Genomic DNA, 19,500 nt, shown 5'->3' with positions numbered 1-19,500 from the left:
ATATTTTGATGAAGTGCCTTGTGGTTCCTGGCACTATAAAATAGGACCACTCCATATCTTCCATAGATGTCGTAAAAGGCGAATAAAGGAAACGCTTATAAACTTGGAATAAACCTGTCACTATTTGGATCTCACTTCCATCACTAAATCATACCTACAGCTAAACGTATCCCTTAAGTATTTTCAAGGCTTTTAAAGGCTCTGTCCATCCCGCAAGATATATAAACGTGATTATTGATTAAACGAGCAAATTGAGTGAGGTCTACCAATCTTGAGGCAAAAACACATTTTTATTTACCTAAATGTAAATTTGTAACGCGATAAATTTCAAACCGCTAAAATAAATTGTTTTATGAAAGTATTTATGATTCCTACTTGTATTCTCAATACAATCACATGATTGTATTGAATATAACGTACCTATTCTCAATGATGTAAATGAAATAGTTATCGATGAATTTACGAAATTTCTGCATTTTGTGGTAATGTGAAATAATGTAGATCAAAATTCTTTTGAAATAATTTTCAAAGTTTAAGACTGCTGTAAAGTAATTAATGAAAAAAGCATATTATCTAATGGATAAAAATGAATATCTAATAGATAAAATGCATGGATTTGATGGATTAAAATTAATTGTAATTTTGAAAAATATATTTATTTTTTTATAATTAAACACAACTTAAAATTAAATCACTTAAAATTAAATTTCAGTGCATAAAAACTGTAAGCATGCAATGGTCACGATCAGCAGGTTGGTTAGTCATTAAAAAAAATTACGTTGAGTTCCCTCCAATAATGGTTGAGCACAACGATAGCTAACCCAAATGTCAACTGGAGAACGCATGTTTCCAGTGGGAATTAATCTGCTCAATATCTTTGTGGCGACATTTTTACGCCACAAGTTACAAAAACAAAATCACGCTACGCTATCAAAAACAGTGAAAAGTCTAAGACTCACAGCAAGGCAGCAACTGGGAATCGCAGCAGGTCCATCGGAGCTCAACGAGCTTCCAGGACATTCATTAGCTTTTTGAGGGAGCTAGGATGGTTCAACTGAAGAGAATTCAGCCCTCTCCACTCAAAAAGGGCTACAAAAAGGTTAAGCGCTGGAGTCATTTCCCTTATCGCGTTTGAACACTAGGTTCAACCTACTCGGTGGCGCCAAAGCCGAGGTTCGTCCCACTTTGGGAACCTTTTGAGCAGCCACTGCGTCGGCAGGAAACACTTCAGGCCTCGCCACTAAAAAGCCCGGTGACGTTGCAAAGCCTTTCAGGCAGCAACATTGATAGATCCACAAAAAAAGTCATTTTTCTTCCAACGCTTCCAATCTCCTTTATATTTTTGTTGACAACCTACTTTCGTGGAAAACTAGTTTGCATATTGGCAACACTGAGAATAATTGGTCAAAATAAATCAATATGGCCGACTTTTACCGGTTGGCTCCTCTGTTTTGATTTTATAAAAAAATAATCATTGCTCCTTTATAAAAAAACAAGTGAAGCAACGTAAATATTAGTGAATTTATAGTAGTTTTGAAAACCAATTATGGAAGCACTCATACCAGTTATAAATAAATTACAAGACGTTTTTAACACAGTTGGAGCTGATGCCATCCAATTACCTCAAATAATTGTTTTAGGAACACAGGTAAATTATTGTTATAATTTAAGTATTCTGAAATTTAATGAACACATTTATAATAATTAGTTATAATTGCCTTTTATTTTTCTCTGCAACGTGTTCTACATTAATTATAGTGGTTATGTAAAGGTGTCACTGGCAGTTCTTTGTCCTATTTTAGACAATTATTCTAGTTCCCTGTCAGTGACCCTGCCCCTGGCCGCCAAGTCAACGAGTAATCATTTAATTATTGATTCGACATTAGTTTTACATATCTGCATATTGCATCTTGCCCATTGAACCAAATTATTATTACTCATCAAATCAATGTTTATAACTGAGTTGTCCTAAACAGTGCAAATAGGTTTTCATATGTAATGAGAAATTTGTTTTTCCATTAGAGTTCTGGGAAGAGTTCTGTGATTGAGAGCCTTGTGGGTCGTTCTTTCCTACCTCGAGGTCCAGGTATTGTGACAAGAAGGCCACTTGTTCTGCAGCTGGTCTACAGTCCCAAAGACAGCAAGGAACACCGTTCAGCAGAAGAAGGTGAGTTCTAGAACATTGTTTACATTATTTGTTTATCTTAATGGTCTTGAATATGCATGAAAAGATTGTTTTATTCTTGGGTACATGTTTGTCATATTTATATATAAAATGTATGCTGCTATGTTTCGCCAAGTCATAAGGGAATTGTGTTTATTTAACCTTTAACTAGTGACGTGTAGCCTCACAGGCGTCGCGCACATTACCAATTCTTAGAATAATGCACTTCCCCCCGCTTGCCGCGACCCCGCGTCTCAGTAGCTTTTGTTTTAGTGCTAAAACGACTGCGCAAGGCGACAGATGTGTTATTGTTTTTAAAACACGTGAGAAATATCAATTGAAAAACCGGGCGTAGCCTGTCAGGCTACATGTCACTAGCTGCCATACAAAATATATTTTTAAATATTTAGTGCAAAATGGCAGAAAATTCGAGGAAACGTAAAGAACAGGCTGCGAGTTCATCAAGAAAACAAATATTACGCGTAAATAGTCCTTCATTTGAAGAGGAATTCAAATCCCTCATGCTAGCATCTGACCAATCTGATAGCGAATGTGATTGTGAAGAATTCTTGATTTCTGAGGGCGAACTTTTGCAGAACCATGATAGTGATCAAGATGATAATCAGGAGAGCAATTCTGTCATTCTGGAAGAATACCACAGTGATGTGGAATACGAGCAAGAAGTTGGAAGCGATGGTTCCGAAAGCGAAGACGATACACCTCTTTCTGAATTACGAAGGTCAAATTTTTATTATGGTAAAAATCGGTACAAATGGTCCAAGATACCTCCTAATACGAGGGTACGTACACCTCAACATAACATAATAACGCGTGCATGTACCACGAAATTGACAGCCCAAGATAATAAAGATCCTCTTAGCATTTGGTATAAATTATTTGACGAAGAAATGTTACAACAAATTTTGACTTGGACAAATAAGAAAATCTCTAGTTACAGGTTGAAGTTTACCCGACAGAATAAACCAGAACTGAAAGACATAGATTTGATTGAATTAAAGGCTTTTATTGGTCTATTACTATATTCAGCCGTCTTGAAATCTAACCACGAACGTTCTAGTTATTTATTTGCCAGGGATGGTACTGGTTGTGAGATATTCAGATGTTGTATGTCGGAAAATAGATTCGTCATTTTGCTGCTATGTTTGCGATTCGATAACCCAGATGACCGCAACAAAAGGCAAAAAAGTGATAGTTTGGCAGCAATATCACTTATTTTCAACAAGTTTGTCAACAATTCTCAACGACTGTATGAACTGAGCGAATGCGTTACTATAGATGAGATGTTAGTGAAGTTTCGGGGCAGAAGTCATATGATATCATATATGCCTAAGAAACCTGGCAAGTACGGGTTAGTTATACGAGCCTTATGCGATGCAAAAAATTATTATTTTTTTAATGGTTATGTTTATACTGGCAAAGGCTCTGATGGTGAAGGATTGACCACCTACGAAAAAAAACTTCTTGTGCCCAGTCAGTGTGTCCTTAGGTTGACACAGCCAATTGCAGGAAGCAACCGTAATGTGACTGCTGATAATTGGTTCTCTTCGATTGAACTTATTAATGAACTGGCAAAACGAAAGCTAACATATGTGGGTACTATGAAAAAAAATAAACGCGAAATACCCAGTGAATTTCAACCGCAAAAACATCGAAAAGCTGAATCTGCTTTATTTGGTTTTACAAAACAAATTACTATGTGTTCATATGTACCCAAGAAGAACAGAGCCGTTATTCTAGTATCTTCGATGCATCACAATAACGATGTTGACGAGGACACTAAAAAGCCTGAAATTATTCTATATTATAATGCAACCAAAGGAGGTGTAGACGAAGCAGATAAAAAATGCTCCAATTATTCAAGCAGCCGCCGAACGAGAAGATGGCCAATGGTGTTGTTCTATCGCATTGTGGATTTGAGTGCTATGAACGCTTACATATTATATAATATGCATCAGCTCAAAAGTGCTGATAGAGGAGATTTTCTAAAATCATTAGCGCGTTCATTAGTGGTACCTCATATGCAACGCCGCGTTGTCTGCAATCAACTGCCACGGGAATTACGGCTTGTTATAAAGCGAGTTCTAGGTGAAGATATGGTCGAAGAAGATGAGCAAGGTCATCACTCTGGTCAAGGCAAACGAAGGGCATGCAAGATTTGTCCATCTAAATTACACAGAATGACAGTGTACACGTGTGTTGGGTGTAACAATCCCGTATGTCTGCAATGTTCTAATCCCCTGTGCAAAAATTGCCAGTAATTTATGCCAAATTGAGTAGTTGTCAGAATTTTTGTATTTTATTTTCAGAAGTTACTTTTTTGTTTTTTTGTTACTTTCAACCTTAGACTTTAAGTTAAAAGTAATGAGTTTGTTATATTATAGTTTAGGGTATATAAAAATACTAAAATAAAGATCTCATGTCGAAAAAGTCTGAAATGCCCTCACTATTATTTGTTCCTATTTTTTAAATATAAATATATAAATAAAAACGTATAAATTCATTAATATGTCTTTTATTACATACTACTAGTATAATACATATATAGTTTCAAAACATTCCAATTATAGTTTCCGAAAAAATCTACATTAAAAGTTGTAGCCTGTGAGACGACACGTCACCTATAGTGTTATAAATGTTTCACGTCACTAGTTAAAGGTTAATTTTTATTTAAACCTTGTATATAAACATCATAACAAAGTATTAATTCTAATACAATTCCTAACAAATAATAATTTTTAACATTATTTATCAGTAGAATTTTAGCCCAAAATTTTACAATTACATGAACTAACAGATATTTGTTTATGTGATATTGAATGTGATTTAGAGGGTGTAAGGTAAGCTTTCTGTCATCAATTTCTTTAGTTACCTACTAAAATAAAGGTAAACAATCTTATGTCTTTTAATTGAAATATACATTAATAAATTAATTTATAGCCATGAGAAAACAAACAATCATGTGAAAGTTTTTTTTTAAAGGACATTTTAAGATTGTGTTTACTGCTTTATTTCAGTACCAAATATACTATAAGAATATGAAAAAAATTTCCACATATTTTAATGCACACTTGCATGCTAAACTTTCATAATACCCTTTCAGTCTTTATCAGACCTTTGGCTCTGTCTGCCCCATAAGAGAAATTAGATGTAGATGTGGAATGCCCTATGCACTTATCTTTTATATATAACCATAGCTAACATGCACAACAAGTGTTGAAAATTCATTTGCAATGTCAATGCTTCAAGGATCATTGATCTCAATTGAGTTTCTGAGGCATGCAATTACTTTGTTCGAGCAACAATAAATTTGCAATGGCAGTAGGTACACTTGTACTGACCTACTTATTTTTTTTTTTAAAGTAGGTAAGTATATGAATTGTAAGCATATTTTTAAATGTTTGTACATATTTCCAAAACCTTTAATATGTTGGATCCATTATTATAGGTATTTTATTATATTATTTTAGGAAAGTCTTACACTGAAATCTGAAAAAACTTTGCAAAAATTTATCATATAATTATCTATTTATCATATAATACTTTTGTTTATAATTTATTATCTAATGATATTTTTTTTTATTTCATTTCTGGCTTAATAGGATTCAGAAAAACAATGTTTATTTTTTTTAAATGGTTCAAAATTTTACATTCTTAGATATTTTAAACATTTTTCTGTTAGTGATTTTTTAAAGTAAACTTTATATCTATGCTAGTGTTAAGAAACCAGAGCACTGAAGCAACATCATGGAATCCAATTGCTCAACTATCACATACAATGTTTTCCAAAGGTTCGTATTTGCTAAGTAGTATGTGTATTGTATTGTTGCCACCATTACCATTTATTTTATTTCAATTGAAAACACTTTAAAAAACATTTCCTTGCTATTGGTTTCATGTTTGAGAAAAAACACCAAAAGTTGAATGTTGGAACATTACAGATTGTGTATGATACTTTTTATTTCAGCACCATATGTAATCTCCAAATTTCCCCAAATTGCCTGCATTACTTCAATGCATTTATTGGTTATATTTCATTAATTGAATTCAGAAACAATGAGAATTATAAGCAATTTTCCACTGTAGACTGATTCTAAAAAATATATTGGTTATTGCATGTGGTGTTTGCACTGTCACACTATATTTTTAAATGGTCACTTTCTGAATAACCAACACATTCATCAATGAATAACATGTGTACCTGTAAATGTAGCAAAAAATATTTTATAAATTGTTTTCTTTCCATTGTCTCAGGTACAGTAAATTTAGAAGAATGGGGAAAGTTCCTTCATACGAAGGACAGGATATACAAAGACTTCGACGAGATCAGGCAGGAGATAGAGCGGGAGACTGACCGCATGGCCGGGAGCAACAAAGGAATATGTCCCGAGCCAATCAGCCTTAAGATATTCTCCACCACAGTTGTCAATCTTACACTAGTCGACCTCCCTGGTATCACTAAAGTAAGTTTGTTTTCAAGAAATAATAATGTAACATAGAACACGAAACATAGCTACACAAGAAAAACCGATGTCATACAGATCATTTGTTGATCTGTAAAGTTTTTCATTTATTTTTGCTTATATTATTGCTACCAACAAAATAAAAATCTGATGTCACTTACAAAAAAAATATTATCACCAGGTCCCCATTGGTGACCAACCTGAAGACATCGAGAACCAGATCAGAAACCTCATAATCAAGTACATTTCCAACCCGAACTCTATAATTTTGGCGGTGACTGCAGCTAACACAGACATGGCTACCAGTGAAGCCATCAAAATGGCGAAGGAAGTAGACCCAGATGGCAGAAGAACCCTGGCCGTAGTTACTAAACTTGATCTCATGGATGCAGGTAACTTATTTTTATTATAATATGCTGTTGTATTGTACATTAGTTTGTTTACTAACCTATAGCTCCCACAGAGCCTCGAGTCTTGTCGTGCAAAAACCTAACTGACGCAATCGAAACTTGGCCCAGTACTCACTAAATGCACCCCTGAAAAATAAAGACTATTTGATTTTGGGTCTTTAATGAGCCTTATTTCAAACTTCATCAAAATCCCATAATAGGAATAAGAAAAATTAGAAACAGCGTAATAAGGGAATGTTGTGATGTGAAAGAAGATGTAGTAACAGGAGTCAGGGTAACAGGGTCAGGAGTCATGTTAAGAAGGTTTGGTCATGTGGAAAGGATGAATGAAAGCAGGTTGACTAAGCAAATATAGAAGGAGATTGTGGAGGGAAAGATCGGAGTGGAAAGGCCTAGACGAACGTTTGATCAAGTAAAGGACGTCCTGGCAAAAGGTCAGGTCAGAGTACCCGAAACCGCCGAGCTTGCATGAAGTGAGTTATGAATGTGGATGTAGCAAAAGAAGTATGTAGAGGTTGTGGCAAGTAGAAAGATGTAAAAATGACGTGATTTTATGTATGTATGTATCAAAATCCCCTCAGCGGTTGAGCCGTAAAATTTTCACCGACAGGCAGACATCTTCATCACATTTTCGTATTTAAAATGTAATGCATGGATATATTTTGCGGACTTTTCTAATCTAATCTTTAAGGACAATAGTCCATCAAACTTATTAAATGATTTTTGATTATTAAAAACGAATAGATGATATTGTAACGTAGTAATTAATGATACTCGTTGTAATCATTTTCTTAATAACACTACAATGCAGCAAAGAAGACATCCTTAAGAAACTTGCATACGAGTACTTTTATCAACCCTGCACATTCGAGCATACCTATGAGTGTGTTAAACATTGTTAATGTTTGGCCGTATGTCAGTCGCTCCATTGTAGTTGATATCGCTCCTGTGTATGATCATAGATTATCCCTCCGGTCGTCCCTAAGGAGGTAATAACAGTGACAAAACGCCAGTAAACATGAAAAAGATTAGTGTTTAAGTTTCTCTCATTTTTAATTATGAAATTTCTTTTATTAAAGCAACAAATAATGCATTCGTCTTTCTAGTTGGTCGATTTATATTCTCGGTACGCGTTACTGCATCTCGGTTTCGCAGGCCTATAATAATAAAATATTTTCACACCTGAGATCTCGTCTCACATCCGCGATTATGAAAGTTAAGATAATTAAACCGTTGCTTGCCCCAAACATTCTGCTATCTTGATGCTTAATAATAATATTTGAATAGAATTAAATAAAGATGAAATATGTCATCAGTACATAGTAAGTATACAGCAAAGTCGCTTCCCGTTTGTCCCTCTGTATGTATGCTTAGATCTTTAAAACTATACGACGTATTCTGATTTTTTTTTAATAGTTAGAGTGATTCAAGAGGAAGTTTTATGTGTATAAATGCTACCCGTGCGAAGCCGAGGCGGGTCGCTAGTTTTATATATGGTCATAAGAATTTCTTTAGTTGCGGCCGATATTCAAATTATTTTTACGTGTTTTATCTTACATATTTGCATTGATGATAAGGATTCATTTGACATTAAGCTTTATTAGATTACGAAGTATTTACTTAAAAATGCGTCTCTACTGAAACATGTCATCATCTTGTATCTAAAACCGATTCTCAACAATCGGTCGTCAATTATTTCTTCGCATTAGATAATGTTGTTGTTATTAAAGTTGTTATAAGGAATCATTGTCATGTATGCTAATGATCGATTGTGGTGTAAATTGATACCCAAGTGTACCTCGTATATAAGCTCCTGACAAACACTATTGTATGAAGAATTTAATTTTTCTGCCTCCGGTTAAAGCCGCACTAGATCAATGTGCCTATTTCCGTTCTCGCCGCGTGATATCCATGAGAAAGAGATTGAGTGTTCTTATACTATAGTGCCGATAACCACACGGCACAAGAATATTTAGTTTAAATATGCTTTTATTTTTATCTCATTGTCTACTTCTTCATAATCGATTGAAGATTTTTAATTTGGGTGCTTATCTATTCGGTATTTGGCATGTCTTGAATTAGATAACCTTCAAAGTTACGGGCAGAATTAATTGCACAAATAATGATTAGTGCGTATACATTTATGTAGATAGATATTAGAGTGTTGCAATCATATTCAGCACTTTTAATGACGCGTTAAATGCGTCTATTGATAATTAACTGATTTTTTTTCATAAGAAAGTATTGTGAAACCGCATTCTTATATTAATTATAGCTTGCACGAATCAATTCACACATTAATTTTATAAGATTAGTGAGCTATGGTATGATTCAAGACCGTTCTATTCTATCTATAAAAATACCTACCTTGTAAAGCTTTAACGTTTGTGTTGTGGGCGTCTGCGGTCATTTTTTATCAGTAAAGATAAAAGTATGTGTGTTTAATAGACATTCATAATTATATATTTATATATATATTAAAAAGCATAATATGTGGACTATTGTGCACAGTTTCAAATATTCCTGAATAAAAAAAAACTAATGTTTAAAATACAAAGGTAATTTTAGCTTATAGGTACACACACAGGCGCACGTCTATATCTTTTACACGTTGTACAAAGCCAAAGAATACTCACAAGACTTGCAGTTCACATTTAGTAAGATGAAGATCCAAATACAGATATAATGATACCTATGAAGCAAGCCGCCTCTCTTTATCGTAAAGGAGCTCTGCTCCCGTTGTATGGCATGCGCAACGCTGTTATTATCGCGCGAAAAACTATCGCTGTTTCGTTTTAGGTATTTTTATCACGTGAAAGGGGACAGCGATAGTTTTTCGCTGATCCTTTACTTAACCAGTTTTTCAATCTGTGCGACGAAGTTATTTATTTATTCTTTTTAATTAAAATTTGTTAGGTACAATAGTTAAGTATTGAAAAGGAGCAATGCAGAAGTAAAGCTCTAAAATTGTCTCAATATCGGAAAAGATCTAATGTGTAATATTCCCTAGTTCATAATATTGATATTGACAGTAACACATGCAGTCTATTTCAGGAACCGACGCCATTGACATCCTGTGCGGCCGCGTCATCCCAGTCAAACTGGGAATCATCGGCGTCGTGAATAGATCTCAACAGGATATCATCGATAGGAAGTCAATTACGGTATAAATGTGTTTCAAAATTTAGGATACTTCCTTCTAATGGGTTTCTGTCATGGATTCTTATTTAGACAGAATCTTAAATGTGCCAGCACAAAAATTTAAAAATAAATTTTTGTGCTGGCAAATTATAAATTATTTGAAATGCAATTAAAAAAAATTTAATTGGTGAGAAATAACCCCTAAAGTCGGGTATTATGCTTGGAAAATCGCAGGTTCGAAGGTATTGATAAAATTTTATATTTTTCATACAGGATGCGCTAAAGGATGAAGCTACCTACCTTCAAAGGAAGTACCCTACAATCGCTACGCGCAACGGTACGCCATATTTGGCGAAGACATTAAACAGGTTGCTTATGCACCATATTAGGGATTGTCTGCCGGAACTGAAGGTAATGCATTAAGTACCAGTCGTTTGAATTAAAAACTGAACTGATATGATAATAAAGAGTGTGCCCATATAAATAAGAAAACCAACTAGAATTGCCTTGATACTTAGGTAAGGTAACATATTATAAAATGATTTTACCTGATACCTACAAGGGATAAGGTGAAGTTCCTACAACTGAACGCAATTCCAGAGTATTGTTAAGTAATAGTTAATAATGAGCTATAAGAAGTATTTATTACAAATTTCAGGTTCGCGTAAACGTGATGATATCGCAATTCCAATCGTTGCTAAACTCATACGGAGAGGATGTGTCCGACAAGTCCCAAACTTTACTGCAAATTATCACAAAATTCGCCAGTGCCTATTGTTCCACCATTGAAGGCACGGCCAGGAATATAGAGACGACTGAATTGTGTGGAGGCGCGAGGATTTGTTATATATTCCATGAGACATTCGGACGGACTCTGGATTCTATACATCCTTTAGTTGGTAAGCGATATAACTATCAGTAGAATATTTTTTAATGTACCGTCAACGGCACAGAAACCTGACCCCTGCTTTGGTTTTGGTGTGTGTGTAATTTTTTACAATTTTTCTCAGCTGTTCACTGTGGTACGTAACATACAGGATTTTTCATTTTGATTTAAACTAGATTGAGAACCTGGTTTATTATGGCTATATTTGGTTACTCAAAATAGGTAAGGTATGCCGGACTGGAGATGATGCAGCTCCCATGCAAAGCTCTATTTTTTGTCAAAAAATACCTTAATTGATTTTGGAATTAAGTATCGTCAAAGTAGATGATTTTTACATACATCTGAATGTGGCCCTTAAGTCTTTCAAGGTTATGGGCTCTGTCTACCCCGCAAGGGATATCGACGTGACTATATATACATATGTTATGAATATTTTCACACGCTTTATTGAACTTTTTTTTTTAATCTCGTAAAACTCAGGTCTGACTCGCATGGACATCCTGACGGCCATCCGGAACGCGACGGGCCCGCGGCCCGCGTTGTTCGTGCCCGAGGTGTCGTTCGAGCTGCTCGTCAAGCGGCAGATCAGGAGGCTTGAGGATCCCTCGTTGCGATGCGTGGAATTGGTAAATTGTTTTTTTTTTTTTTTTTTTTTTTCTTTTGTAGATTGCACTTGTCCGAAATCTAATCCATATGAAGGCCGAATGTTGTGAGGACAAGATAATAGGCGAATAATCGTGTGTAAAACATTGACCAGTTAAAACATTTTTGATTTGCTGCACTACACACAGTACTTTACGTCTGTACAATGGTCTTGCCTATTTTTCCCCTGTATAGCTTATAAGTAGTTGAATTTCCTTTCTGTGCTTACCTACATTGTAAATTGTGTGTATGAATAGCAAATCAAATAAATGATTTATCTATCTACTAACTGTGCCCGTGACTTCGTCCGCGTGGAATAGTTATTTTGGGCATCATTGAAGCCTTCAAGGATGAATAATTTTCCCCGATTTTTTCACATTTTCCATTATTTCTTCGCTCCTTATAGTTGCAGCGTGATGTAATATAGCCTAAAGCCTTCCTCGATAAATGGTCTATTCAACGCAAAAAGAATTTTTCAATTCGAACCAGTAGTTACTGAGATTAGCGCTTTCAAATAAACAAATAAACAAACTCTTCAGCTTTATAATATTATTTTAGATATATCTATCAAAATGTTGTCAGGCAAAACTCGAAATTCCATTCATCTTTTGATGTAATAATGTACTCTTTGTCGTCCAGGTCCACGAGGAAATGCAACGGATAGTCCAGCACTGCGGCACGGAGGTGCAGCAGGAAATGCTCCGGTTCCCGAGGCTGCATCAGCGCATTGTGGACGTTGTCACTCAGCTGTTACGAACGAGGCTGCCCGCTACTAACTCTATGGTATGAAATATGACATTTAGAACCGTGAATTGAATACCTCTTCTCCTGCTGGCAAGTAGGTGAACCTAACTTCTTGAAACTATGTAACCTTGCCGAACAATCGATAAGTCGACTCTAATTTAACTAAACCTATGTTTATGGCAGTTACAAATTGAAAAATTTGCCCTTAGCAGATGACCCGGCTTAAAAAAATACAATTAGGCAATTGTATATTATAATTTATTGTAATGAAATACTGTTCGTCACACCTCACCTCCATTCTCTCCCGCAGGTCGAGAACATAGTAGCCATAGAGCTGGCGTACATCAACACGAAACATCCCGACTTCCACCGCGAGGCGGCGCTAGTGTCGGGCCTCCTGAAGAGCACGGACGACGAGAGCAGCCCCATGTACAGGCAGAAAACACCGCGAGCGACCCCCTCTCCGGTATCCACAATGTTCAAAGTATATATTTTTTTAGTGCCTTTCTCCGTTGCATGAGAGGGTAAGGACTAACCACTAAGGAAGTCACTAACAATTTGTAAGTAAACGTTTGGCACACAGATTAACAATATGCACTTTGAGTTGATAATTTATAAAGATGTACTGATGATGAGAGCAGCTCCATGTATAGACAAAATCACCACAAACAATCACCTTTCTGGTATCTGTATCCACCATGTTTAAAGTATATATTCTTTTAGTGCCTTTGTCCTTTGCATGGGGAAGGACTTCTTTGCATTGAGTAAGTAAACAAGAAATGAGAATTTGTAATGATGTGAAGCACCAACGAAGAGTAGCCCTATGTATAGACAAAATATCCCAAAGTACCATTCTTCAGTATCCACTTCAAAGTATCTTAAAGTCTTTTAATATGTCTATAAGGGAGGGAGTCACTAACATAAAGAAAATTGTAATGCTTTTTGAGTTCAAACTTAGAAAAGATGTGAAGCATCGAATGTGGGCAACATCCTCTCTGGTATCTGAGAATATCAAATGGTCTTAAGTTATTTATTGTTTTATTATTTAAGTAATAATTTTATATTGATTTTAATTTAGACTGATAGCATTTAAAACTATTTATATACCTCGCTTTGTGTTAATAATTGTGTGTTGTTAATATTGGTTGTGATGTCTGCATACCTTATGGCACATTTACATGAACTACTTGTATACATAGCCGATTGTTTTTATGTTTACCAATTGTTGTAGCTATTTCTTCGCGAAATGGGTGAAAGAGGGTCCACGCTTGTATTCTTGGCAAATGTATGGGACGCATACAACCAGGTAAAATGTCCGTTGATTGCAGTGTGGGATAGAGTCTCATTAGCTTCACATCGTCCCTAATGAATCATTGCTTTGTTTTATAACACGTGGGCTCTCTTTCAGACCAATCATTGTACAATCTAAATAAGAGACATGGCACTGGTTTTGTGAGCTGTCATTATTCATTTGCAATGGGAAAATATCAGCTAGATGTATAATTAGGCTCATCGTCATCAAAAAATCGACTCTGTTAAACGTATTCTTTGTAATGATTTAGCTAAATGCGACGATGGTTAGATAGCAGGCTTCGGTTTTAAGGAAAAAATTTAAATACGCCTTGGAAATATTGCGGTGAAGAATAAATTACAAAATACTAAAAACATATACGAATTGCATAATTGATTCTTTTAAGAACTGCGGAGACTTGACCACAGAATTTAAAATATTTTGCAGGTATTTGCAAAGGTAATCTGGCGTAGCCTTAACATGATTTTATTAAATATTAGCATGTAATTATTTTCTTTTTGTGCGTGAATTGTAGGGGTCTCTATCTATCTATTCTGTATCTGTTTAAAGGAGTCCAACACCAATCTTCGTCTTGCACGTTATCACATGGCCACCTTGCCAAGATTTTGCATGAAGTTCAAATATTATTTCACTAACATTTCATTAGATGACATTTCTTTAGAGTATGATTTAATAGCTTACGCCCGTATTTTTACGTTTTTCAACTCGTGCTGTAACTGTATGCTTTCGGAAAGATAATTTTATATTACAAAAATATCGAATAGAATACAAAAATATCAAATGCCAGATGTAAGGATAAATTAATTAAAATTCAATCTAGTACTTCCAATAAAATATTTGTCAAATAATAAAAATTCGTTCAAAAATATAAAAATACTTTGTTTAATATATAATAATTTGATAAAAGTTGAGAGTGAGTAACAAACGTTATATTTCAGCACGTGGCGGCGATCACGGACGGCTCTGAAAACAAGTCGCCGCAGTCTAACGACTCCCCGGCCACTCCTCAGGTAGATTTTATTTATGAGACGGACAGTAATATTTAATTGTATTGAAGCTCTTTATTTTGAATGCGTTTTACAATATTTCCTAGCACGAAAGTTTTACTTACAAATAGTGTTTAGTTCACATACACATCACTCATATTGGAGGAAGAATAAAAGGGGTTTACTCTTTAATTTTAACCATGAAGTAAAATTTAGTAAACCATTCTACAATCTGTTCGTTGACACTGGTACCATGGTGGTACAGTTCTTGAATCCGTATTCATAATTTCATATTCATACTAATATTATAAATGTTCTCTTTCTTGGCTTTTTTGTTTGTCACCCCTTCACGCTTTATCAACTTGATCTGACCAAACTTCATGATATTCCCGAAACAATTATTTTGGATAATTGGAGAGCGGAGTAAGAAACTAAAGTTCGGGAGTGAAACTGCGGGCAATGGCGGTGCCCATTTTTGTATGCAGTTTTTCTCGGACGTTTAGAATCATGTTACAATGATCTGTGGTGGTCACCGAGCGACTAAATTGTTGTGAATTATTCGAAATGTCCGATATTTAATAAATAACACGTACGTGACGTGTGTGTTTAATATCTGTACCAATGAAAATAGTAATATGCAACGTGAAAGTTTAAAATCATTATTCCCCCATTATAAAATTAAATAAAAATCAAATTAAGTAAAACAATATGTATTCAGATGAATGGCAGTATGGAGAACAAAACGCTGACTCCTCAGAAGCCGGTGAACCTTCTACCCGAAGTGCCGAGCCAGACCTCGCGCAAGCTCTCCGAGAGGGAGCAACACGACTGCGATGTTATCGGTACGTTTGTTGTATGTATTAGAAGCAACAAAAAAATCTAAGCTAAGAAGCCTACCATTGCTGCGGCTCAAAAAGAACGAGAAAAAATCCTGGAATGATGTCACCATGGCTGATAAATTTGTCAACTATTTGGCAACAGCTTCAAGTCAAAGGACTCAGGAAAGAAATCCAACACACCAATATAAGTCAGAGAGAGGGCAGTTGTAAGTTCTCTAAACTAAATTGAAACAAATAGTCTTGTAAATAATGTTACTAATTGTTTCCTTAATCATAATTTCTTTCAACTAAGTGGTAAAATTGTACCGTTTTTAACTGATAGATTAGTTTATATTGATAATTCCATTATTATTTATTTTATTAGTATTTTGATAATTCCACTATTAACATTTTGTTACATTTCGCTTTAAACCAATACTTAGATTTCAAATTTACTGTATTTGATTCCAAAAAATAATTAAACCATGTGATAAAATAGCTATGTTTAAGGTTGATCCAACGTTTTGTTGCGATGCTAGGTGGACGGAGCGACAACGTGACGGTCATAAGTCCGCATTCAAAGACTGTAGATGGCATCAACCTGATGCATTTGAACCATATGGGTGACTTAGTCGGTGAGGACACGATAGCTAGCCAACGCTTACTCATAGCTGTTCTTCCGGCCACCTATCATCAACTCTTGCTGATTCGCTTTACAGGGCTTATTTCACTGTCCAAATTGCACTTTCAGATTTTCCCGATGGAAAGTTGTACGAAGAATCTCGTTCTTTTTTTTCAATGTTTCTATACTTCGGAAATTTTATAATGACGTTTTCATCAAGTTGAAATAGTTCTCAACTGATATGTTTGTAAGGGATTCAATCAAACCCATAAATGTACTAATTTGCCAGAGTATCCCGACACCAATAGAAATAGAAAAGGACCACTCCATCTCGTTCCCCTGGATGACGATGACTAAGGGATAGGCTTACAAACTTGGAATTCTTCTTTTAGGCGATGGGCCAGCAACCTGTCTCTATTTGAATCTCAATTCTATCATTAAACCAAACAGCAGAACGTGGCCTTTCAGTCTTTTCAAGACTGTGGCTCTGTCTACTACGGGATATTATTATATGTATGTATCCACTGCAAAAATGTATTAATGATTTAAATTAAAAAAATTCATGGTTTGAAAACATAACGAAGATCCAAAACATACCAAGGCGAAGAGATCTCTCGTTTTCTTTGCGCGTAATATGTGAGACATGCCCTTTCAATAATTATTTTGCATTTTCGTGGTTTCTTTCTTTAAAAATATGATAAACGTCGCTTTTATGTGCTAACCCTTAAAATTCACTTTTCCATTAGTGCACTTTCACTAAAACCTATCATCATAAATGTTATGTTGGAACGACACTTTGTCTCGTACATAGAAATAACTTAAGATACATATATGATTAGAAACTAGTTTAAGATTACAACTTAGGAGTAATTTCTAATATCATACGTGTTCTTGTTTTTCTAGACATCGTGAATTTAATTTCTAGTCTGTTTGAAAACGGGCTTAGCTAAAAAGGGCAAGTGCTAAAACCATAGGCCCCCGTCATATACCTCACTTCGACTGACATCTGTGAATATGCACTGTGCATAAATTTGCCACATGTATATTCCTGTTATAAATATATTTTCTGTCTCTTACAGAACGGCTGATCAAATCCTACTTCTACATAGTACGTAAATCGATCCAGGACTCGGTTCCTAAAGCGGTGATGCATTTCCTCGTGAACTATGTGAAGGATAACCTCCAATCGGAGTTGGTCACACACCTGTACAAGTCTGATCAGGCAGAGAGTCTGCTGAACGAGTCTGAACATATCGCGCAGAGGAGGAAGGAGGCTGCCGATATGCTTAAGGTAATATTGATGTGGAAATTTCTAGATGTTTCCAATTTCTTCAGTGTTCGTTTAGTGAAGTGCTCTTCAGTTACTAAAATAAATTTAATATATTGTATAGGATCGTAAAATAAATTTCATATATTATATCAAGAGAAAAATACAGAGAGAAATGTTTAAAAGTAATAATGTTGCGCAAGAATTATAAGAATGAACTCGTTTGGTTAAAAAAATAAGAAAAACTTTACATTCACTGGACATTTGCTGATGCCTATAAATTAAGTAATATATCATTATTTTCAGGCTTTGCAGCGTGCCGGGCAGATCATAAGCGAGATCAGAGAGACACACATGTGGTGATGGCCGGTAGAAGAGGACTCTAGTCTTTAAATTAGTGAAATGGGCTCATAGCTCTGTACATACTCCCTTTAGTGTAGGTAAATTATGTGCATTAGGCTTTTTTTACTTACCAAACTATGTACTCATACATTTGCTTATACACTAGAGATTTCCTTTCCCTGCAGCTCTCTCTGTAGGTACTAAGTGTTAGTAAGTGTCATCGCCATTCTATTTGAAAAATGATTGTTTAGTAATTTCTTTATACCAAAAAAATCGAGTTTTGCGTGGAAATTGTACAAGCAAATGCATGTTTGATAGTAACACTTTTTTATGAGAGCACTGCATGTCTGAAACTGTTAGATGGTTTTTAAAATATAAGTGTTGGATTTTATCGCGTAATTTGAGTACTTAGCGTTGATAATGGCTGTATTGAGTTATTTGGTGCCAACAGATTTTTAGTAAGCCGGTCTTAGTGATTTTATTGTATACTGCACAAATGTAATGCTGTTTGAATTCAGTTACCATTTGGTTATCGCTTAATAATAAGATGCACATAAGCTAGGTTAACTTGGAATTGTACTCTATTATGATATTTATACGCAGTGATATTCGTAACATTTTACGATTAACGTTTCCCGTGTCTGTTGAATGCTTGTATTTACAAGATTTCATAATGTAATTCGCATGTTTTCTTACTATAGTTATTATTAGAAGACCGCGTTTTAAATTCGGCAAATTTATGAACTTGCATACGGTCAGTGATTTCTTTTTATTTGTAAACAGGGTTGGTTATTTTTAACGTTAGTGATGATTGTTACAAAGCCGAAAGACAATTTTAGGGCAATGTAAAAGTGTTTTTTTCATGATTTCTATATATTTTGTTCCTTTTTAGTATATTTAAAAGAATGCTGTCTGTATTAGTCATTTTGTGTCATTGTCCACACCACTAGTGATTTATTTATAACATCAAATAGTTGTAGTTTTTATTCCAATGTTACACAATGTATTTATTGTTGGTCCGTTGTGTGATTCGCTTAATGTATTGAACGAAACCAATTTAATGTTACACAAGGTAAGATTGTATTTAAAAGTCTGTTAATTATTAAAATAGATTAATTGTCCATGATAACTTGTTTTAATTTTGTCAACCCACCTGTGATAAACTATTTTTAATAAAATAAGAAGTTTCAAGTTTAGTTCTGCGAACTACAGTTAAGAATACGCGTACACCAAACTGCAATATTTTCTATTTGCTAATACATTCAAAAGCATTCACAGAAATCGATGTCGTGTAAAGAGTGATCAGTTCTAACGCTAACCTGCCTGCTTACATCTGTACCAGCAGTGGTTGTCTGTATTCCGATGCTTTCTTGCAATTTTCGAGGATGCAGCATTAAATTTACCTTTTGTAGATTGTATTTTGTATGAAATCCTCTCAATCTACGGGTTGCCCGGAAGTAGCCGCTGTTTTATCGTGGTCATAGTTTGTCATACCATACTACGAGGATATACATGTTCTCGTAGTCATACTGTGACTTATTGGTTTTCTTTAAAGTAAATAATGCAATAAGGTCTCCTTATTTTCCATTCTCTTATTTCTTCTACATGAGGTGCAAATCATGGTATGACTAAGAGGAAACTTATATCCTTGTAGTCATACTAATATGACCAAGGGAAACGGCTAG

At 35.0% G+C, this 19,500-nt stretch overlaps 1 protein-coding gene across 8 annotated transcripts; it reads left to right on the top strand.

Moving 5' to 3' along the window:
* Positions 1-1,381: 1,381 nt before the first annotated feature.
* LOC106131299 (dynamin-1-like protein) lies at positions 1,382-18,944 on the top strand. 8 transcript variants are annotated; one of them, XM_060944852.1, is made up of 15 exons: positions 1,382-1,648; positions 2,023-2,167; positions 6,437-6,645; positions 6,827-7,037; positions 10,110-10,219; positions 10,470-10,607; positions 10,855-11,095; positions 11,563-11,708; positions 12,364-12,507; positions 12,779-12,934; positions 14,719-14,790; positions 15,485-15,608; positions 16,124-16,219; positions 17,286-17,497; positions 17,780-18,944. In XM_060944852.1, the coding sequence occupies exons 1-15, from the start codon at positions 1,547-1,549 to the stop codon at positions 17,834-17,836; spliced, it is 2,163 nt and encodes a 720-aa protein (XP_060800835.1). In that variant the 5' UTR covers positions 1,382-1,546; the 3' UTR covers positions 17,837-18,944. The 8 variants fall into 8 exon arrangements, with proteins under 8 accessions (XP_060800835.1, XP_060800834.1, XP_060800840.1 ...); XM_060944851.1 differs by having other exon boundaries at positions 12,779-12,952; XM_060944857.1 differs by lacking the exon at positions 16,124-16,219 and adding an exon at positions 13,700-13,774 and having other exon boundaries at positions 12,779-12,952.
* The last annotated feature ends 556 nt before the right edge of the window (positions 18,945-19,500 follow it).

The sequence above is a fragment of the Amyelois transitella genome, chromosome 6, assembly GCF_032362555.1.
Source record: "Amyelois transitella isolate CPQ chromosome 6, ilAmyTran1.1, whole genome shotgun sequence".
NCBI classification, from domain to species: domain Eukaryota; kingdom Metazoa; phylum Arthropoda; class Insecta; order Lepidoptera; family Pyralidae; genus Amyelois; species Amyelois transitella.
The sequence above is the reverse complement of the archived record's forward strand: the minus strand, read 5'-3'. Positions and strand labels throughout refer to the sequence as shown.